The sequence below is a fragment of the Astatotilapia calliptera genome, chromosome 3 (genome assembly GCF_964374335.1).
Source record: "Astatotilapia calliptera chromosome 3, fAstCal68.1, whole genome shotgun sequence".
Classification (NCBI taxonomy): Eukaryota; Metazoa; Chordata; class Actinopteri; order Cichliformes; family Cichlidae; genus Astatotilapia; species Astatotilapia calliptera.
This window is the reverse complement of record NC_137424.1, coordinates 48,228,519-48,249,656: the sequence shown is the minus strand read 5'-3', so window position 1 is coordinate 48,249,656 and position 21,138 is coordinate 48,228,519. Positions and strand designations below refer to the sequence as shown.

At 39.7% G+C, this 21,138-nt stretch overlaps 2 protein-coding genes across 2 annotated transcripts in view; one reads left to right on the top strand and one right to left on the bottom strand.

Annotated features, from left to right (window-relative positions):
* Positions 1 to 5,341: 5,341 nt before the first annotated feature.
* LOC113014069 (protein translocase subunit SecA-like) lies at positions 5,342 to 8,128 on the top strand. Its single transcript, XM_080295560.1, has one exon. It carries the CDS (start codon positions 5,342 to 5,344, stop codon positions 8,126 to 8,128), a length of 2,787 nt encoding a protein of 928 aa, XP_080151686.1.
* Positions 8,129 to 18,718: 10,590 nt separating this feature from the next.
* ndrg2 (NDRG family member 2) overlaps positions 18,719 to 21,138 on the bottom strand; it is a 46,727-nt gene continuing 44,307 nt past the window's right edge. Inside the window, exons 15-16 of the mRNA XM_026162715.2 lie at positions 20,607 to 20,658; positions 18,719 to 19,901 (exon numbers count right to left, since the gene is read on the bottom strand). Of these exons, the coding sequence (XP_026018500.1) occupies positions 19,738 to 19,901; positions 20,607 to 20,658 (216 nt within the window). The 3' untranslated portion in view covers positions 18,719 to 19,737. The remainder of the gene's footprint in view (positions 19,902 to 20,606; positions 20,659 to 21,138) is intronic.

Here is a 21,138-nt window from a genome sequence, read left to right as displayed (position 1 = left end):
AAGATCTGTATAATCTGATTGTGAGAAATGGTCTTATTTGTATGGGAAAACTGTAAAATACAGCATAACAAAGTGTATGTGCGACTGTAAAATGTGCTGACACCTGCTTGCCTCTGCAAAACCTTCAAACAGGAAGTTCAACTGAAATGACTCATTAGACCAAGCTCGCAGACAGCTCAAAAGCTCATCAGCTTTTCAATCTTCTCCCACGCCCACTCTAAATACGGACTGGAAACTAACAGCTTCACCGACACACATGCATGTCAACACACAGCATATTCAAATGTAACTCTTTATTTTCTAATACATAATCTTTATAGGATCTTTTAAGTTTTGTGTGCTCTTTCTCACACAGGTGTTACTCTTCCTCCATCCCAAAGACAATGCTGTGTAGTGTTGTCCAGCACATTCATTAAAAGACACAACATGAGCAGTGATGGTTCTGGTTGGCTCGTGCTACTGTCCTTTTTTGTTTGTATGCCTGTATCATTTATTCAGTTCATTGTAAACAAACAGTAAAATGCCACCAGAAGTTTCTCTATACATGAGTAAACTTCCTAAAATAATACAGAGACTTTATAAATGGATTTCTTTCAAAAATCTAGCTAAACAACACAATTATTCATAATAATTAACACGTGGCTTATAATGTTTAATCAAAAGCTACAAAGAAATGCTTGTATCAGTTAACCATAGGATCAACTATTTTTGGCCCAATACCAATAAATTAAATACTTTTAAAGAATGAAAGGAAAACCATTGAAACACATCATGCAATTCTTTCCACAGACAAACAAAGAAACTTGGAAAAACATGGCATGACTTTATCCAAGCTGGAATTACCTGTATTTTATGGCTATCATGTCCTGCCCTGCAGAGCAGTAAGTCCAAGAAGTGTTAAACTGAAAGTCTGAGAACTGATTTCTCCAACTTTGATAGACCATCTAAAGTAAATACTGTTCAAAAGGTAGTCATACTGTTGTTATTTACATCTAAAAATGATATGTTTAAGCATGCTAGAAAAGCATATTTTCACCAGCTGTTACACTCCTCTGCACCAGTCATTTCAGCCAGCCTGCTATGCCATAGCCTGCTGTCTGAACTGGCTGGTGCCACCAAGGCAAAGACTAGTGAGCTCCCTGAAAAGCCTGCCTCAGGTATGCTTTCATCCACACCTGACTAGGTGTGGCCAATTAGCACCAGCTCAACACATTGAGGAGATAAAAGCATACCTGAGGCCAGGTATGAACTCTATTCATGTGTCATGAATGCCACTATTGAAATTGCTCAAATGTCAAATGCTCACTCTGTGGTTACTGCCTTTTCCCCTCTGTTTAGTCTGCTAATAATAATTTCTACTGTGCTCTGCCAGTCTACGACAGACAAATTGATTTAGGCTTAATACTTGCTACAGAGAAACTGTTACAGTGTCAAAGAAATGAAAGAAAAACCATAAAACCAATGATTCGTATCGTGCCATTCGTTCTACAAACAATCAAGCCTTCCAAGAAGTGACATGACTTTAGCCAAACAGGCAGGCTGTTTATAGTCACCATGTCTTGCCCTACAGAGCAATAAGTTCCAGAAGTATTAAGTAGAAAAGTCTGAGGCTGAATATCTAACTCTTATTTATTATTATAGAACTCTTATATGTCCAACCATATCTAAAATGTCATGGACATATTAAAAATGCATCTGAAGGGTTCAACTCTGACGATGTTAATTATGCATTTTTGCTGTGAACATTCTTCACAGTCCACTTTCGGGACAGTTAAAGAGGTTCTGAAGATTAAATATTTCACAAGCGAGAGGCATATCAGATACACGTACAGGGAAAAGCCCAAAATAGTATGTGCAGAAAAAGATCATTGCCCATGAGTGTTTGACCCCTAAGGGAACCCATGTTTCTGTTATGCTATAGGAGCATGTTCATAGTTATAATTGATTGATTGTAATAGTTATAGGCAGTGCTTTAAGTGGGCCGGTACGCGCCGGTACTCAGTACCGCCACTTCTAAATATAGCTCTTGAGAGTACCGCCACCTCTCCATGCGCCCAGAACGTGCTTTTAGCGTACCGGTACTCTCATTTGCACATCTGTTATAATCGTTTGGCTGCGCTGCCGCTTTTCAGAGCGCCCTTCACAAGCACGCTTCCTAATTCGTCCCACCGAGAGCAGAGACTACATTACCCATACACCAATGTGTTTTACAAGTGAAAAGCGCATGCGTCGCTTTTGCCGTTGTCATGTCAACAACCTAACGTGGACCGGAGAGGGTGTGTAAAACGCGCAAACAGCTGCTCGGTTAAAATACAAAAACAATGAACACTTAATATGCTCTCCTGGCTTCAGACTCTGAGTAGTAAAAGAACAAGGTCAGAATCAGAGGACTCGCTGGCTGACACCCCACCGAGCCAGAATGATATCGCTGCAGGTCAGACGCAAGCTAATGAAAGCTGCACTAGTGCCGCAGCCGCGGACGACGGCACTTTTTGCGACGACGAGGACGAGAATGACACCATTTCTACCGATGACAACAGCCGCGTTAGCGAGCATGAGTGGCCAGAATGTTGGTCCCAAGCACAAGTCCGGTATTTCTCCACAAATTACAAGTGGCTGATCAGCAGAAATCAAAAGTTGGGTTGTAGTGTGTGTAGTCAAGTTTGTGCTCGCGTGGACATGCAGCAAGGGCAGAGAGTGTCGCAGGAGTGGAGTGGGTGCTTAATCTCGTCTTTTGGAAGGGACAAGGCTGCACAACAAAACTCACTACGAAAGAAAATAAAAGAGCACAGAGACTCAACTTATCACAAGAAAGCAGTTGAAATAAAAGAGAAGGCAACACAAAACACAATGCAAAAACACATTGAAGATATGAGAAAGGCTGACTACGCTTCAACCTCAATGTGTTTAGAGCAGCTTATAAGATTGGCAAGCATGGGCGTCCCTTTACAGACATGCCAATAGATGTCCAGTTGCAAGTCTTAAATGGTGTCAAGATGGGCAGAGTTCTGCACTCTAATAACTCATGTGCAAATATACTGGATCACATTGCAGCTGAAATGAAAAAGAAGGTAGTCAATGACATAGTGATGAATGAAAGAAAATTGTGTGTGCTCATTGATGAATCCACTACAATAAGTGGAAAGTCTGTGCTTGTCGTGTGCCTGCGGTCAGCTATTTCCACTGAAAATCCAGACACAATATTTTTTGAACTGATTGAGCTGCAGGGGACCACAGCAAAGGACATCACTGAAGCACTGTTAGGATGTCTTCATAATAATGGCTTTGACCCTCACTACCTACAGGAACATTTGTTGGCATTTGCTTGTGATGGAGCCTCAGTGATGCTTGGGAGGAAAGCAGGAGTTGCTGCGCAGCTTTGTTCCAAATTCCCTTACCTGTTTGTCTGGCATTGTTCCAATCACAGACTGGAACTGGCAGTTTGTGATGTTTTGAAGGAGGTAGGAGGAATCAACCACTTTAAAATATTCTTAGATCAGCTTTACTCCCTCTCGCATCACCAAAAAACCAAAGGGAGTTAACCGAGAGTGCTCACAATGTTGGACAACGTCTCCTTGTGATAGGCCGTGTTTTATCAGTGCGTTGGGTTGCTTCAAGTGAGAGAACAGTGAAAGTAGTATGGGAGAACTACCAAGCTCTGCAGGTACACTTTACAAGTGCTGCTGCTGATACCAGCAGTGACTCAAGAGAGAGCAAAATACAAATTAGTTTATAATTTATTTTATGTACATTTTGTTAAAAAAAATTTTCAATACCTTTTTGCACATTTTATTTATGTTCAGTAGCTCTTTCTAGCTCAAGCAAATCCACAAACTAATAAAATGATTTATTATTTTGTATAAGGTTGTCTGTTGACTGTTGTATATAAAACCCATTCAATATAGTTGTTGTTACCTCAGGGGAGGCGGAAAAAGAATAGAGTACCGGCACCTCTTTTGGGCCACTTAAAGCACTGGTTATAGGGATTTAGATCTGATTCAATGTTTAATCATATTAAATTAAAAATGCTTGCATCAGTTAATCAGAGCATTTTAGACTTGATAGTTTGCTATCAAGAAAATCCATGATTGTCAAAGGGATGGAAAAAACCTACACATGTTAAAATAACATGTATTTTACACACATGTGTAACACATATGATGAAATTCATTCTGCAGACGAAGGTTGGGTGATATGTAACAGTTTTCCAACCGACAATCGTCAGCCAATTAAATTACGATAGGTGATATAGTCACTCAGGTGACTTTTTGATGGGCGGAGCAATGTAATCATGCACGACTGATTTGCTCGTTTAGAATTTATAAGTTTGGTTTGGAGGGAATATTTTACCTTCTTCTCTTGTTTCTTTCAGTATTATTAAAGCTACTTTTTGGATTATAACTCAATTGTACGGTAATCGTAATCAATTTTAAATCAATCGCTGCATTTTGCGCACTCTGATGAGGAAGAGGGTGCTGTCAAAACAGCGCTATTACTTTTTATGTTGACTGCTTCTCTTAGCTTCAACCAACATTATTAGCTTACTCATGGACAAATAAATCGCTCTTAATAAATAAATCGATAGTTTATATATTCATCCAATCGCCCAACCTTACTTACTGCAGACAAACAAGTTTGCCAAAGATGTGGCATGACTCTTTCCAAACAGGCAACGCCTGCGGTGTCTAGTTAAAGTTACAATGCCCTGACCTGAAGGGCACCAAATCTAGAAAGGATGAAGCAGATAAATAAAGCAAATAAATAAAATGATTATGAAAGCTTTATTCCCTTTTTAAAACCCCATATGAGAGAGAGAGAGAGAGAGAGATGTGATTTGAAAGTATTGTTTTCAAATGCAGATAAAAGTTTTGCTGTGGCAAAAATATAGACTTTACATATAGACTTTTTTGTAGATGAGTTTTTAAGTAGCAAATAAAATACATTTTTTGGTTCCTCAAGATCTGCTTCTTTGTATTTGAAGGACACAGTTTGAAGGTAAATAAATTACACTAAATGCATCATAAAGGTGGGAATTGCAGGAAATTCCCTTGTAGGCAGGTGAAAGAGAAAGTAAAACAAACTAAATAAAGAGTTGATCAGTTGATCTGAGGAGTTGACACACACAAGTCGACTGTGTTCACATCTCGTTAACAGGCGAGTATCAGACAAACTATATTACGTAAAATACAAAAAACTGCTAAATTTGTTGCAGGTTTTAGTTTTTGATTGTCACTTCACAATATGCAATGTTGAGAATGACTGCAGCTCTTTTCATTTCAGAGAGATAACCTCAACCTTTTAAGTTCTTTTCTGACCAGATTTTTCTACTTCTTTTCCGAAAATGGATAATGATGAGGAGCTTCTCCTCAAGAAGCTGGACAGTCTGGTTACAAACATTAAGTGGGGCCCAAAGGAAGTCAGTGACTTGTTCAAAGCTCTTCTGAAACGATATGAAAAATCAACAAATGACAAATTAAAAAATCTAGTGTCATGGATGATAAAAATGTTGCATTGCATAGAGATTCATTATATTTCTCCACGTTGGAAATACAATGGTGAAAAGTCAAAGGAACTTGAAAAGAAAGACGGACATAATGGTAAAAAGAGACTTCTGGATCTTGTCCAAGATGAAAGTATAACAGATGAAACCTTAAAGAAGTTTTTGGCTGAAGACAAAGAGAAGACCCTGGATGAAATACTTGATGAAATCCGCCAAGAAAATTTGAACCAGGTTGATGGACTTCTAGAAGACGTCAAAGACATTGTATCAACATTTGATAATAAGGATCGCAATGATGATTCTGAGAGGGGGGAATTGAAAAACACCTTGCAGAAGCTCTGTTGGGCAGTGGAAAAAACGTTTAAATATAAGCCACGACTGACACAGATGGTGAGCTGGTGTCTCATGGCTCTTTCAAAAACAGGGCGGTTAATTCAGGTTGGGACTGGGGAGGGCAAGTCCTGTATAGTGGCCATGTTTGCTGCTTTCAGAGCTCTGAGAGGTGAAAAAGTAGACATCATGTCAAGTTCATCAGTTCTTGCAGAAAGAGATTTTGGGGAATGGCAAAGATTTTATAAACTTCTGAAGATCAGCGTAGACTGCAACACAAACAAATTAAATGAAGAATTAAAAAAGTGCTATGAGTGTAAAGTTGTTTATGGCACTGCTGAACAGTTTGCTGGTGACTGGCTTAGACACCACTTTCACAGGGAGGACATACTTGGGCAGAGAACATTTCAGTGTGCAATAGTGGATGAAGTGGATTCACTGATGTTGGACAAGGGGCATCATATGGTCTATTTAAGCAGCGACATGCCTGCTTTGCAGCATCTCAACCCACTCCTGGCTTTCATATGGAACACTGTTAACCAGTACGGTAAGATTGATACAAAAACAGTTGTAGGGCCAAAACACCTGTGTTGTCAGGTTGCGCTTGAAAGCATAAAGGGTGAAGATGATGGTTTTATTACTTTTCAGATAGCTGAAGACACAGGCATACTGACGAACGGCTCAGTCGAGAACTTAAGAAAGAGTCAAGGCTCCTTAACTCTACTAAGTGTCAACAGTAGTGTTACTGTTAAGGAGCTGGCTGAGTTCTTTAACAGAGTAGAACAGAGATTCCCATCCTGCCACTTTGCTCTGTACTGCATAAACAGCAGTGGCACAATAGAGGAACTTGACAAAGAGGCAGAAGGTGAAGATGGAGAAGCACAAAGAGTGTCACTGCTTTTATCCAGTGGCGGCCTCTGTCAGTACATGTACTCTGATGAAAGCACTGCACTGAGAGCTGCAGAAGAAGAAGTAAGAAGTGCACTGCGCTTTACTCCATGTGAACTGAGCCTAGCTGAAATCATCTGCTATGTCCCAGGATTCTTTTCAGATCTGGTCAAATCGAAATTAAATGTTTGGATTAAAAATGCATTCTATGCACAAACCATGACAAAGGATCATGAATATGTCATAGAGAAACATGGGATAGTGCCTGTAGACTACAGCTGCACAGGTGTTGTTGAAAACTGCATGAAATGGAGTGATGGACTACAACAGTTTCTTGAAATGAAGCACGAGTCAAAGCTGAGTGACATGACAGCCATAACAAACTACATGTCCAATGTTGGCTTGCTTCAGAAGTATGGCAATCAGATCTATGGGATGTCTGGGACTCTTGGCAAACAAGTGGAAACTAAGACTCTGCAGAAAATCTATGATGGTATCAAAACCTGTCAGATCCCTTCATTCAAACGCAGGAAGCTGTTTGAGGTTGAAGGCGTGGTCGTGAGCAGTGAAGAAGAATGGGTTGAAAAAATCTGTCATGCTGTCATTGCACAAACAACGCGCACATCATACAGGGATCCAAGAGCTGCGCTGGTCATCTGTGAGACCATCAATCGCGCAAACATTATCCACCAAGCTCTAGGTGATAAAGTCAAAGAGAAAAGTCTTTATATAAACAACAACATGGACAATAGTTCAATCTTTTCCAAGGAGCTTAAAGCAGGAGAAGTTATAATTGCAACAAACCTCGCAGGTCGTGGGACTGACCTTCAGATTACTGAAGAAGTAAAGAGAGCTGGAGGTTTGTTTGTTGTGCAGACCTTCCTCCCTGAGAACGCTCGTGTAGAGGCGCAGGCTTTTGGTCGCAGTGCCAGACAAGGAGCTCCAGGATCTGCTCAGCTCATCATCTCTTCTAGTCATCTGTCAGATCCAGTTGAAATGCTGCTTTTACCATGGAACCTTCTCTCTTTAATGGATGATTTACTGAATTTAACTAAACTTAACCAACATCTTTTTGTGAAACAGATTAAGATGTATCAAAAAAGCCCCAATAATAAACGATTTGAAGACATGTCTTCAATACTGGAACTAATTTTGACTCTAAAGTCAAAGCCAGAAATAAACTTGGCTAAAGATGGCCGAGAGAGCTCAGTGGCTCACAAACTATCAAGCTACTTGGAGTCTGACATCCCAAACATAAAGAAGAAGGAGGAGCTCTTCAATCAGTATCTGGATGAACTTGATGATTTGTACAAAAGCAGCAACAACAAGCCAGCAGCTTCAGATTTGTCTGCTCTGAATGAGTTTTGGGGTATGTGGCTACTCACAAGCTTCAATGCCAAAGACTACTGAGGAATTGAAAGGCAGACTAAAGCGAGACCTGGACGCAGCCAGGCTAAAACTCAGGCAAAGAGAATCACCCTCTTCTAATCTTTACCACTACATTGGCTTTGGTAATGACTTACGCGAAAAGGGGAACTTTGCAGAGAGCATCGACATGTACACTAAAGCCACAGAGCAAGACCCCTGCTGGGGGGCTATTGCATATTACAACCGAGCTTTTACAACTCTGAAGCAGCAAAACAGGGCTCAGAGTCGAGACTGCATCGGTCAAGCTTTGGATGATTTGAAAAATGCACTCAAGTCTGTTCAGCTTTACTGTGACCAAATTCAGGTCACTTATAGAGTCTCCAAACAGCACACTGAGAACCACAGCAGTGATTCACCCAGCAGAATTCACAAACACTTCGTAGCCAGATACAGTGTGTTAAGTTTTTTTAAAGAAAACATTACAGAGGCCATAAAGAAGGTGGAGCAGAGACATGGGTGGGAATGTAAAAGTGGAAGAGAGTCTAATCTACTTTATGGTTCCACTGGGGTATCTCCTGCCCTCATTTAACCTTTCACTGGAAACACTCCGTGTAACCCACTCTAGAAACCCTCTAAAGCGCCAGCAACTCATCAGTGACCCCTCCTTTGATATTCTAAATGAACTTAGGTGTCTTGAATCTTTGGGCCTGAATTGTATCTATACTTTAGACACAATTTTCTCGCTGGGAGGCTTTTTCTCAAAAATAGGAAGGACACTAAAAACAAAGAAAAGTTCTGATTAGAAGACAGGTATTCCAACGCATGAGCAAAACAATATGAATATGAGCAAACAAGAGCTAGTTTAAAGAAACTGAAAGCCACATCCTTTCAAGACTAAGAAAAATACAAATTTAAATCTCTTAACTAGTAAAAGCAGGTGTCCCTTCCATTATTTGTTTTCAGTTTACACGAGCAAAAAGTTACCTAAGATTTTCTTTTACTTGCATTTATTTATATTTTTAAAGTACTGATTAAAACACTAATGTCATGAATTCTATTTAGCAGTTTTTATGACTATGAATATCATATGTAATATATGGCATGCATTGCTTTGTTTGCACTATTTGAGACTGAGCCTGTAACGTGTTGTATAAAATTACTGATGTATTGGTATCTGAATCAGTATGGAGGATGGATATGTTTAAAATATAATGACTGTAAATTTGTATAATTGAAACATTTATCTTTGATAGCTAGTTATTAGTCCTCTAGGACCTTTGTCCTTGACTGCTACCCAAACACTCCCCTTATATCTCAAGGAAGCTGAAAAAGGTGGCTGGAAACAGGGAGGTCTTTGCTTCTTTGCTTAGGCGGCTTACTCCCATGATTTGAACTCAAGGAAATAGAAAGAAACTGGATGGATGGATGAAATGTTTATCTTAATTTAACCTTTTTTTTATTACTAAAGAAAAGATGTCATATGGTTTATAACGTTCTAAGATTTGGTTTTGTTTCGGGGGTTTTTTGCTTTATGGACCATAAGGTTATGTTACTTAATACTTTATGCTGTTGTTAAATTGAGTTATTTGGCATCCAGTTACCAGCATTTGATGACTGCTGAGACATATGTTTTGACCAAGTTTAAAGAGATCATAGTGACATTAACACATTTAGTTCCTTTAAGTGTTGAGATCCTACCTGATGAATTCAATTATAACCATAGAAATATGTAAATAAAGTTCAGCAGTAAGTGAGACAGTTTGTGGAGTTGCATTTCTTATTTTCATGCGTTTAGCTTCATCCAAGGCACCAAGGCATTCAAATGTATGTGTCTTTTGTTTTTTGAATGTATAACACTTTTAAATGTGTTTTTATCTTACAAGTAGTAATTTATGCACAACTTTGAAGCACTATAAAATAATGCACTTTTTCTCTATTACTTAGTCAATCTGAATTTGTTCAACAAAACACTTATATAACCACGCAGAGTGTGGTGCTCAGTGACTATTTACTATACTTCAAATTATCTAACAGTACACTGTATTCACAACTTTCTAGAAATATTACTATAAAATTTTGCATCACAATTCTCATGTCCTGGTAGTGTATACTTACACTTTTTCTTTTGTGTCCTCCTGTTTAGAGCCAGAGTAATGATCTCCCTGTTCAGGAGATCATTTCAGCATTAGAGGCAAAAGCATAAAGGATGAACAGGGATAATCATAACATTGATAATCATTTTATTGCTGCTACTTTCTGGTGTAACGTCATACTGAAGCTTGCAGACACTGGACATTATAATCAAGCAATGTTATGATCATTTTAAAAAATATATATATTTTATATCTATTTGGGGGTGGCTATGGCTCAGGTGGTAGAGCGGGTCACCTACTCACCGGAAGGTTGGTGGTTCGATCCCAGGCTCCGCCAGTCTACATGCCAAATATCCTTGGGCAAGATACTAACCCCATGTTTGCCTACTGGTGGTGGTCAGAGGGCCCGGTGGCGCCAGTGTCCGGCAGCCTCGCCTCTGTCAGTGCGCCCCAGGGTGGCTGCCCATATGGAAAAGATATATATAAAGTTTTTATCTGTCTTGTATGAAACTTGTATGAAAAGCATACAGGAGTGAAAGCACATATAAGATCCCTTGAAAAATTATATAATGAAACTTGTATGTTTTATATACTTACTAAAAAAATATATGAAAGTAATGAGAAAGTGGCCACTTTTATGAGTAAATCATGTAAGCCTTATATGATTTATATATGATTTACTCATGAAAGTGGCCACTTTCATGAGTAAATCATATATGTTTTTACTATTTCTTTTCCATATGGGTGTGGCTACAATGTAGCTTGCCATCACCGGTGTGTGAATGGGTGAATGACTGAACGTGTAAAGCGCTTTGGGGCCCTTAGGGACTAAGTAAAGCGCTATACAAATACAGGCCATTTATCATTTAAAGATTTCAGAGTGTATTAGTTTAGAAATTAGTGTTATTGACAGATGAGAAAAAAGCTAGTATTAGTTAGAATTATCAGCTACAAAATGTGAAATTCTTTACCTTCACCTCTCATCTATGCAGGTGTTTGGGTACTTTCAACATCTTTATGCTTTTTTGTAAGAACAGGTGTAAAACGCTTCTAAATGTAGGAAACAATGGAAATGGAAATTGCAGGATTGCAGAAGTAATTTTTGGACACATTTTTGAGGCACTGTAAAGACATGCACTCTTACTTAGAGATACTTTGATTTAGTGTAACAAAACAAATATCAGCCCACATGATAGTCAATGACTACTTATCTGATATACTTAAAATTCCACTGTATTCACATCCGTTTATAAACAACACCATGAAATTGTTCAACAGCAAAGATTTTATATTTCTTCTTTTATCTGTGGCTGTTTAGAGCTTAGTAGTTTTATCTATTAATCACATTTTAATTGCAGCGCTACATCCAGAAGCACGAGACACTTCATTGCTGCCACTGTCTGGTGAAATGTAGTAGTGAAGCTTACCTGCACTGATACTGCTTTACTGAGTCAGTAAAGCAGTATCATAGATTTTTATTTGCAGGTAAGTAAAAGAGCTGATACTGGTTAAAAATTCTAATGTGTAGTTTTTGGACTCAAAAGTAAAAGAATGTACAATCTACTTCAAAACTTTTCATGAAGGGAAAATAAACCTCAGAAATGAGATCTATTAAAATGTACATGTTTAAATGCTACTATTCTATTATGCTAAAGCTTTGAGCTCAAAATAAATTTTAGCATGTACCAGCCTATTTATCCATTTATGTGAAAATTGCAATGTGTTTGTAGAGAAATTGTGTGGAACAAAACCTAATATTCAATTATCTTTCCAATTGTTAGTAGGCAGTAACAATAACAAAAGTGAAAAGACAGCTAGCTTAAAATGTACTATAGACTACTACTATATGCTAGCAAGTTGGTCCTTTGATGGCACTACTCTGCTTACCATGTGAACCCACCAGTTCCAGGTGAACAACTATTGACGTTCCATAGGGATGCACCGATACCGATACTGGTATCGGGGCCGATACTGTAAAATGTGTGTGTACTCATACTCGTAAAAGTTAACCGATACCATGAACCGATACTAACTTATTTCATTAATCAGAGGGTGGCTTGTCATTTTTGTTGTAGTTTTTTAGATTGGCCACTAGGGGGACATCCCGTGCTAAACAGGCACAGGGTTAGACGAGTGAGACTGGCAGCTCCAGATAAAAAAAGAGAAACTGGAGGCTGCTGTAGCTAGGCTAAACAAAATGTCAGCAGTGTGGACCGGAACAGCCAACTGTTCTCATCACAAGCTGATGATGCCTTCCAAGATGGCGCCAGTGTGCACGGCAAGCCGTCTTTGGGTCGGTCTTCCTGAGTGTTGTTTTCTCTTTGTTTTATTATTTTCTATATGCTTTCCGGATGTTACTGCCCTGATTGCCTATGATCGACAAACTCTTTTAAATCTTCGACCCTTGAATCACCAAAAGCCGGAGCTATATTGGAACTTAGGGAATTTTTCCCAGCCTCGACCACATACGTCCGCCTGCACGGATTACCTGCCTCTTTTTACACCGCACAAGAAACGATATAGGAAACGGGGTAAGCGGAGTGGTTTTCGCGTTCGTATTAAAGCTTACCTAAAAGCACATGGAGTGATTGGCTACCGCTCCATTATTGACAACCTGCGGCCCTCCCAGCATACCTTCAGACTGAGTCGTCATCGATGGATTCGCTATGCTGGCCAGCAAGCCCATCCGGTTCTACCAGCTGAGTGTCCACCTGTATGGAGCTGGAAGCGGGCCTCTGGAGGTGTGGATTACAGTAATCTTCGCCGGCTGGGACGTGCTCCCAGTAGTGTCAACGAGGCTACGCTCCGTATGGCACTGCTAAACACTAGGTCACTGGTGAACAAGTCCTTCGTTGTAAACGACTTTTTTCTTGCATCAAGGCTGGATGTCCTGTTTCTAACAGAGACCTGGATTCGCCCTGGTGAGTCCTCTTCCTTTTCGGAACTTCTTCCACCGGACTGTGCTTTCTTTAATTCTCCTAGGACCACGGGCAGGGGTGGAGGGCTAGCCTCGGTTTTTAGAAGTAAATTCCGAGTGCGGCAACTGCCTCCCGCCTTGCACTCCAGCTTTGAAGTACAACTACTGGAGTTGTCCGGTTCCCCCCGGACCCTCTGTGCGGTGGTGTATCGACCTCCGAAGCGCAACAAGGATTTTATCCGTGAATTTGCTGATCTTCTAGGAATTATTTTCTTAAGTTATGATCGTGTACTTATTTGTGGTGATTTTAATATTCATATATGCTGCGAGGGGGACCTATTGGCTAAGGACTTTCTTGCCCTTATTGACTCTTTTAATATTACTCAGTGGGTGAGGAAATCAACCCACATTAAAGGGCATATGCTGGACTTGGTATTGTCGTATGGACTGGACATTTGCATCACAGACATCAATGATGCTGGGATTTCGGATCATTTCCCAGTTATGTTTGATGTTCAGTCATGCAATATGGAACTGAACTCTGAGGGTCCACCGAGCCTATCACGTCCGATTAATTCTGAGGCTGTTGCTCTTTTTTCTGCGGCCTTTGCCAATTCTTTTTGTTATGAAGATATCAGTAATGCACCTCTCCCAGTTGATGGCATAGTTAACTCTTTCATCTCTATATGTACTTCTATTTTGGATACTGTGGCTCCATTAAAGATTCGACGCCGTAAAACCTCACGCCAACCTTGGCTAAATGAATCCATCCTCGCTCTTAGACGTGAATGTCGTCGAGCTGAGAGAAGATGGAAAAAAGATCAACTTCAGGTGTCCCTTGACATCCTGCATATGAGCCGGTCTAAATTCCAGAAGGCTGCCAAAATGGCAAAAACTTCTTTTTTATCTAACATTATTGCGAATAACAGCCATAATCCTCGAGTCCTGTTTAAAATTTTTAATTCAGTGGTTAATCCCTGTTCGGATGTTTCAATGGGTGCCTCCCCGGCCCTCTGCGAAAAATTTCTAAATTATTTTATAGATAAAATCTCATTGTTAAGGGCCACACATTCTTTGGTAGTAAATCAAGCCCCAGCTTCTGAATGTTCAACGGTTTTCCAACAGTTCGAACCTGTGTCATTTTTGACTTTAAAGGAAATAATTAATAATCTGAGAAGCTCAAATTCTTTGCACGACATTATTCCCTCTCGTATCATTAAGGATGCATTGAATACAATCGGGTCTTGTATTTTATTTCTAATGAACTTCTCACTGTCATCTGGCTATGTTCCGACTGTCTTTAAACATGCAGTCGTGCAACCTGTCATCAAGAAAAGTTCCCTTGATCGTAACATTCTAGCTAATTACAGGCCGATTTCTAAACTTCCTTTTATGTCAAAAGTCTTAGAGAAAATAGTGCTTCGGCAACTACAGACTTATTTAGAGAGCAACGGTATAAGTGATAAATTTCAGTCTGGATTTAGACCGCGTCACAGCACCGAAACTGCCCTACTAAGAGTCTTTAATGACCTTCTCTTAATTGCTGACTCTGGGCGCTCTGCGGTCTTAGTACTATTGGATTTGACCTCAGCCTTTGATACGGTTGATCATGATATCCTCTTGGCAAGACTGGAACATGTAGTAGGCCTCAAAGGAAATGTTTTATCTTGGTTTAAATCATATTTTTCTGAGAGGTCGTTCTCCGTCTCGATGGGAAAATATTCCTCTTCTTCTGCCCGTTTCCGCTGTGGTGTGCCCCAGGGCTCGGTACTGGGTCCTGTGTTGTTTTCTCTGTATATGTTGCCCTTGAGCTCCATTTTTGAAAAACACAATGTCTCTTTTCACTGTTACGCTGATGATATTCAAATCTACCTTCACCTGACTGGGGATGCTTTATCCTCACCACATCCTCTGTTTGATTGTCTGAGTGATGTCAAGGACTGGTTATCACGTAACTTTCTTACTTTAAATGGAAAGAAGACAGAAATTATTGTTTTTGACCAAAATATGCCTCTGGGACAATTGACTGACACATTTGGGCCTGTTGCTAACCACCTTACTGATACTGCCAGGAATCTTGGAGTTTTCATGGATAGCTCCTTCAAACTTGACAAACAGGTCTCTACTGTGGTAAAAACTAGCTTCCATCAACTACGCCTAATCTCTAAGGCTAAACCCTACATACCACACAAAGATATGGAGAAACTCATTCATGCTTTCATTATGTCAAGACTGGACTATTGTAATTCTCTCTACTTGGGTCTACAATCTTCCCTTCTGCAGCGTCTGCAGCTGGTCCAGAATGCCGCAGCACGTCTCTTGACCGGCACTAGAAAGTTTGACTCTATCACCCCTGTTCTGAAAAATTTACACTGGCTTCCTATCAGATATCGAATTGATTTTAAAATTCTATTGTTTACTTATAAAATTCTGAACAATATGGCACCTGACTACTTAGCTGATCTCCTCTGTCTGTACAGCCCTCAGAGAGCACTAAGATCATCGGGCCAACTGCTCTTGGTGCAACCTAGGTCTCGGCTGAAGACCAGAGGAGACCGTGCCTTTGCCGTTGCTGCACCCAGGCTATGGAATACTCTCCCTCTTCATATTCGCGCGTCAGATTCCATTCAGTCTTTTAAATCACGTTTAAAAACGTATTTGTTTGATCTAGCATTTAAGGCAAATTAGGGTATTTTACATCTGGCTCTGTATTTAGATTATGTAATTATCTTATATTTTATATATTTGTAATTTATATTTTATTGTGATTTTATTTGTACTGCGATTTTAATGGAAAGCACTTTGGTGTACTTCGGTCTTAAAAATGTGCTATATAAATAAATTTTGATTGATTGATTGAACTTTAACTCAGGTTTTAAAAAAGGGATGAAAAATGTCAAGAGAAAATCCACGGGCAGTTAAAATAACAGAGGCTCTGACTCATTTTATCGCTCTGGATGACCAGCCAATGCCAGTCGTGGAAAACAGGATTCTTCTCAGCATACTCGAGCTGCGATATGAAATTCCCAGCCGCTCACACATCAGGGAGATAATGGTGCCAAAACTTTCTAAAGAGGTAAAGACAAGCAGTGTGTGCGCGATGTCAGTCCTTGGTTTAACGGCACAGTGGACTGATGATCCACGGGCAGATGGGGAGTTCGTTCGTCAATGCCAAATACTTTCGTTATTTTGTTTGTTTGTTTACAATATGGACACTCTGCAACAATTTAAACGTTTATTTTATTCTCAAACCTAATTTGTATTTATTTTATTCCAAACAGAAGTGTTTATTTATTATTCCAAAAGCTCGAGACAGTGCCAATAGTTCAGTGATGTTTTGTTAAATTACAATGTGGAGACTCTGCAATAATTTAACAGAAGTGCTTATTTTTCACTTGAAATTTTTTTGTGGTAATTTTTATTAAGATATTATTTATTATCAGCAGAGAATAAAATAAAACCTGTCTTCCAATTCATTGCATTTGTGTGTGTGTGTGTGTGTGGTAGAAGTATCGGTTTTCGTACTCTGTATCGGCAAGTACTCAGATCCAAGTATCGGTATCGTATCGGTTTGAAAAAATTGGTATCATTGCATCCCTAACGTTCCAGAATAATACAAAAATAAAAACATAAAAAAATCTTTGGTTAGCACAGAACAAATACGAAACATCTTTAAAAAAAAGTTGTTGTTTTTTTAATTTCTTGTGCCCTCACTGGACTGCTGCTCAGCAGCACTGAGCTCATCGGTGTCACTAATGGGTACAAGCTAGCCCTATACATTGTACAATGCTGAACACAACACAGAAAAAAGAAGTCAGGAGACAAGACAGTTCTCTTAAGCTTCTATTACTTTTATTTTCTTTGCTTTTTTTTTTAGGATGTTCATTGTGTTACACAGAGCAATTAGCCACACAAGTTTGATTCTCTTTAATTTTTTTTTTTAATTGTTAATTATATTATTCTCCCTTATAAGCGCTAATGCTAAAAAAGTTACTCCAGAACTATCACACGGTTAACTAACTTGTGAGCACATCGGGACAGTAAACTAACACTTCACATACATAAAACAAAGAAAGATCATTAAAACAAATCAAAGGGGAAAGAAAAATGTAATTGAATTGTAAAAACTAAGAGACAAAAAAAAGACAAAATGGACAAGCATTTACAATCACACAGCCCTGTTCAACCACTCTGATTTCCTTATTTGGCCTTTTTAAAATTTCTAGGCTTTAATCCTGAAATGAGCCCAGCAATTACATTGTACACTCCAGCACAATGGTCTGCAACCCACATGCTTTAATGCCACAATCTATCATGCACAAGCATGCGGCATGATATCATCAGTATTTGTGTTTTCCACATCTTCTGCAAAAGATGTTGATGGTACAATAGGCCGTTTATGCACTGCATAAGCAGCCTATTATGGATCGGAGGGGAGTGACTCAAAAACAGGTTGCCGTCATCATTCCGACCATCAATTATAATTCCAAGCTCACATCTAAGGCCTTCCATCGCATCACAACCATGTCCGCTTCATGAGTCAGGTTTGGAAAAAGGAGAATTAAATAGCATTTAAATGAAACAGGCATCTTCCAACTCAGTGGTCGTGCTTTCATGCATTAGAATATAAACGCATGCAATGGACTGGGCTCAAACATGGTCCTTTAAAAGCACAGTCCGTGTAATGGCTACTTGGCACAGGGCAGTGGTAAGCTTTGACTTTATTTGCAATTATTAAGTATTAGCAATTCAGTGAGAATCTGGATGAATTTATTTATGATAACTGATGCTTAAAGGTGCACGTTTAGCTCAGAGCACTTCTGATGGCAGAATTTGGTCAATAAACACCTCGATTCTTGAGGGGCTTTTAGTTTTGGCAGGACGCTTAAGCTTATTGGCTCCAACCGGTTGGCTCAGAGTTCAGAGAGTGGCTGAAGAAACTCTTGTTTTCTATTCTTATATATTATCTGAGCATGGTGGCAGTGAAGGGGCTGGTTCATTGTCACTGATAAGTCACAAGGGGTTTTATTGGTCTTAAAACTTTTGTAGGTAACCTGGGCCTTTCTCCATCTTCATTGGTTAACTGTGCTTACAAGACACGAGCACTGACATTTGCTCTCTCTCTCTCCCCACACACTCCCTCTCACACTCACACATATCAGTATAAACATATGCAAACATGACTCTGTTGTCCCCGTTGGTGAATAAAGTGGGTGGAGAGGAGTACGCATTGGTTTTACCCGCACCCCCCCACCACCGCAGCACACATGAAGTCAAGTATGCTAGCTGGGTTTGTTTGGAGGTATCCGTGCATGGGCAAGGCTAAGAGATTACAACCCAGATAGATGATGAACACAGTGATCCCTTTCTGGCCACACCGAGCACTGAAATGCAATATCCATACGAGCATGCTACCGATGATGGGATGCTCCCTGGTGAGTGGTAGAACACAAGTGTGGATATTAAGACACGCAGTGCAAGACTGCCAGCAGTATTGGAAGCACTTCTGAATGTGCGGCGACTACTATCAATAGGGTGATAATTAAAGCGCGCAAAACACCCTCAGTCTCACCTATGTTTACCTCCAGGCCATAACTCGAAACAGCACACACACGAACACAGATTCACACAACTTAGCAGAATATAAAAGAAAAAAAACAAAACAAAATTATCCATTCAATATTAACATGAGTTGATAGCAGGCATGCAACTTCCAAACAGTCCAGAAGAAAAAATAAAATAAAATAAAAGCTTCTTGTCCATCACATCAAAATCCAATGGAGGGGGGGAAAGATTACAGTCACTTATAGACGAGGGCCAAATGGAAGACATAAAAAATCTGGCAACATCAAGGAGGAAGTAGTCACTACAATGGATCTCATTGGCTGTCTCCATATGATGGGGTCAGCCAATCAGTATCTTCAGCCCCTTGCTGAGACAGGTTACATATAAGAAGAAAAAAAATCCCATAAAAGAAATGATTTAAAAAAAAAAGAACACAATAAAAACTAGCTTTAAAAGTAGTAGACACACATTGTTATAAGTATCTCTGCTATAGTACGTTTTTTTTTGTCTATGTCGTTTTTAAGTCATTATGTAATAAAGAGAAAAGTTACTGTTTTTTTTCTATCATCATTAGCTTCAATATCATCATCATCATCAAGAACATCAGAATCATCAGCATCAACATCCACAATACCGTTTTCAGGATTATTACTATTGGTTTTGTACGCTGCACTGTAAATCTAAATTAAAGGGCTCTATTGGCTGACAATAGAGGGAGAGAGGACTAGTTGCTGTTCGTCACCCCCTCCTTTGCTTTAATAATCTCTTCATGCCTTTTAAAGACTCATGTTTATGGCAGAACAGCCGGTTGTACTTTGCTTTGGGCTGAGGTTGTAAAGAGAAGGGTTTCTATTTTCCACTCAAGTCACTCTATTCCTCTTCCTCCTTCCCTCCCTCTCTCTAACCATCCATATTCCTATGCTCTTTGTGGGGAATGAAAGGAGTTGTTTAGTGACAAATAAGTAACCCATTCATCTTGTCTCTGCATTATTGTCATGCTTCATCTTTCCCTTCCTTTTGCTTCCACCCTCCTCTCATCCCACTCTCGCTCTTTCTTTCTATCGTTTTGTTTTTCTTCAGCAAGACACCTCCATCGTTTGGGAGGGGCTGGGCGGCATCTGGCCGCCCTGCGAGCCCTGGGACAGGGTGCGGGAGCGAGAGCGGGAGCCATCCATGGAGTAGGAGGAGGAGAGGGAGGTGGTACGAGAGCGGGACAGGCGAGTCATGCAAGATGAAGCCACTGTGGAGAAACACAGAGAAACGGTCAGTAAGAGTACAAGTCATGGAAACAGTCAGGTATCAAAAGGTAAGGAAATGTTGCTGACAACACATAGTTGTGGTCATCCACACTCATAATGGACATGATTGACAATTTGTGGCCTTTAATCATTTACTTGAATTGTTATTTTTCCAGCATGGAAAGACTATACAGCATACATCTTTAATAGCGTTAAAAAAACAAGGATTAGGGGGGCAATTTTCAATTCATTTTGAATTTTCTCTAATCTGCACAGGGTCAGATGAGGCCAAGACCTATTAACATCTCACTAGACTACCTCCAAATTCTTCAACTTCCTCTTAGATCAATAGCTGGACAGTTGAAACACGGTTTGGTGTTCCAACAGGATCCCGAACACACATCAAACCTGGTTTTGGAATGTATAAAACTGGCTAACATTAAGCTTCTGGAATGGCCTTCCCACAGTCCACTCCAGAAGTCAAAGCTTTTAAAGTCAGATGTATGCTGTACAATCATTACACCGTGGAAAAAAGAACAGTTCAAAGAAATCATTAAAAGCCCAAATGACCACAACATTCATGCTCACGATGAGGGTATGTAACTAAACAGAGTATCGAAATAAAAGTATGAAGCAAATAGGAAACAATACTAAAGCCATGTCTCTGTAGAAATAAGGAAGATAACTGCTTGATAAAGTGAACTTACTGTAGCCCATGCCCTGGATGAAATACTTGAAAGCCTCAGTAAGTTTAGCAGGCTGCAAAAAAAACACAGGACATTACATATCAGGCCAAAAACATGTTTAACTCGTTTGCTGCACTGAATAATGGTGCTCACTGAGGACCCCATGTGGAAGCCCAGGGTATCCGTTTTAGTTTTGACACCTAAAAACATTTGCCAACCTCTGGGGCTAAAAGACAATGAAGCTACCGCGTATGTGTGAAAAACTACAATTCGCCTTGTGGCTACCTGTAGCAGACTCCTAACACGAGTCAATCCCCACAAACCAACAAGACATCAATATATTTACTGCTTTGTTTTAAATGGATCTTGATCTCTGTAGTTAAATCTTCCTTTCATGACAGCTAAGTGGGAACAGAAGCCAAAATTTGGCTTGTTCTAAGTTTTTTAATTAGGCACCTGTGAGTGTGACACAATGGAAAAGTATCAAGATGTTCTTTTCACACTGAAGTATTGCCCAGGGTGGATTTAACATCCACACCTATGTCACATGTGT

Coding starts and splice junctions, on each gene's coding strand:
- LOC113014069 (XM_080295560.1), top strand. CDS start 5,342: ATGGATAATGATGAGGAGCTTCTCCTCAAGAAGCTGGACAGTCTGGTT.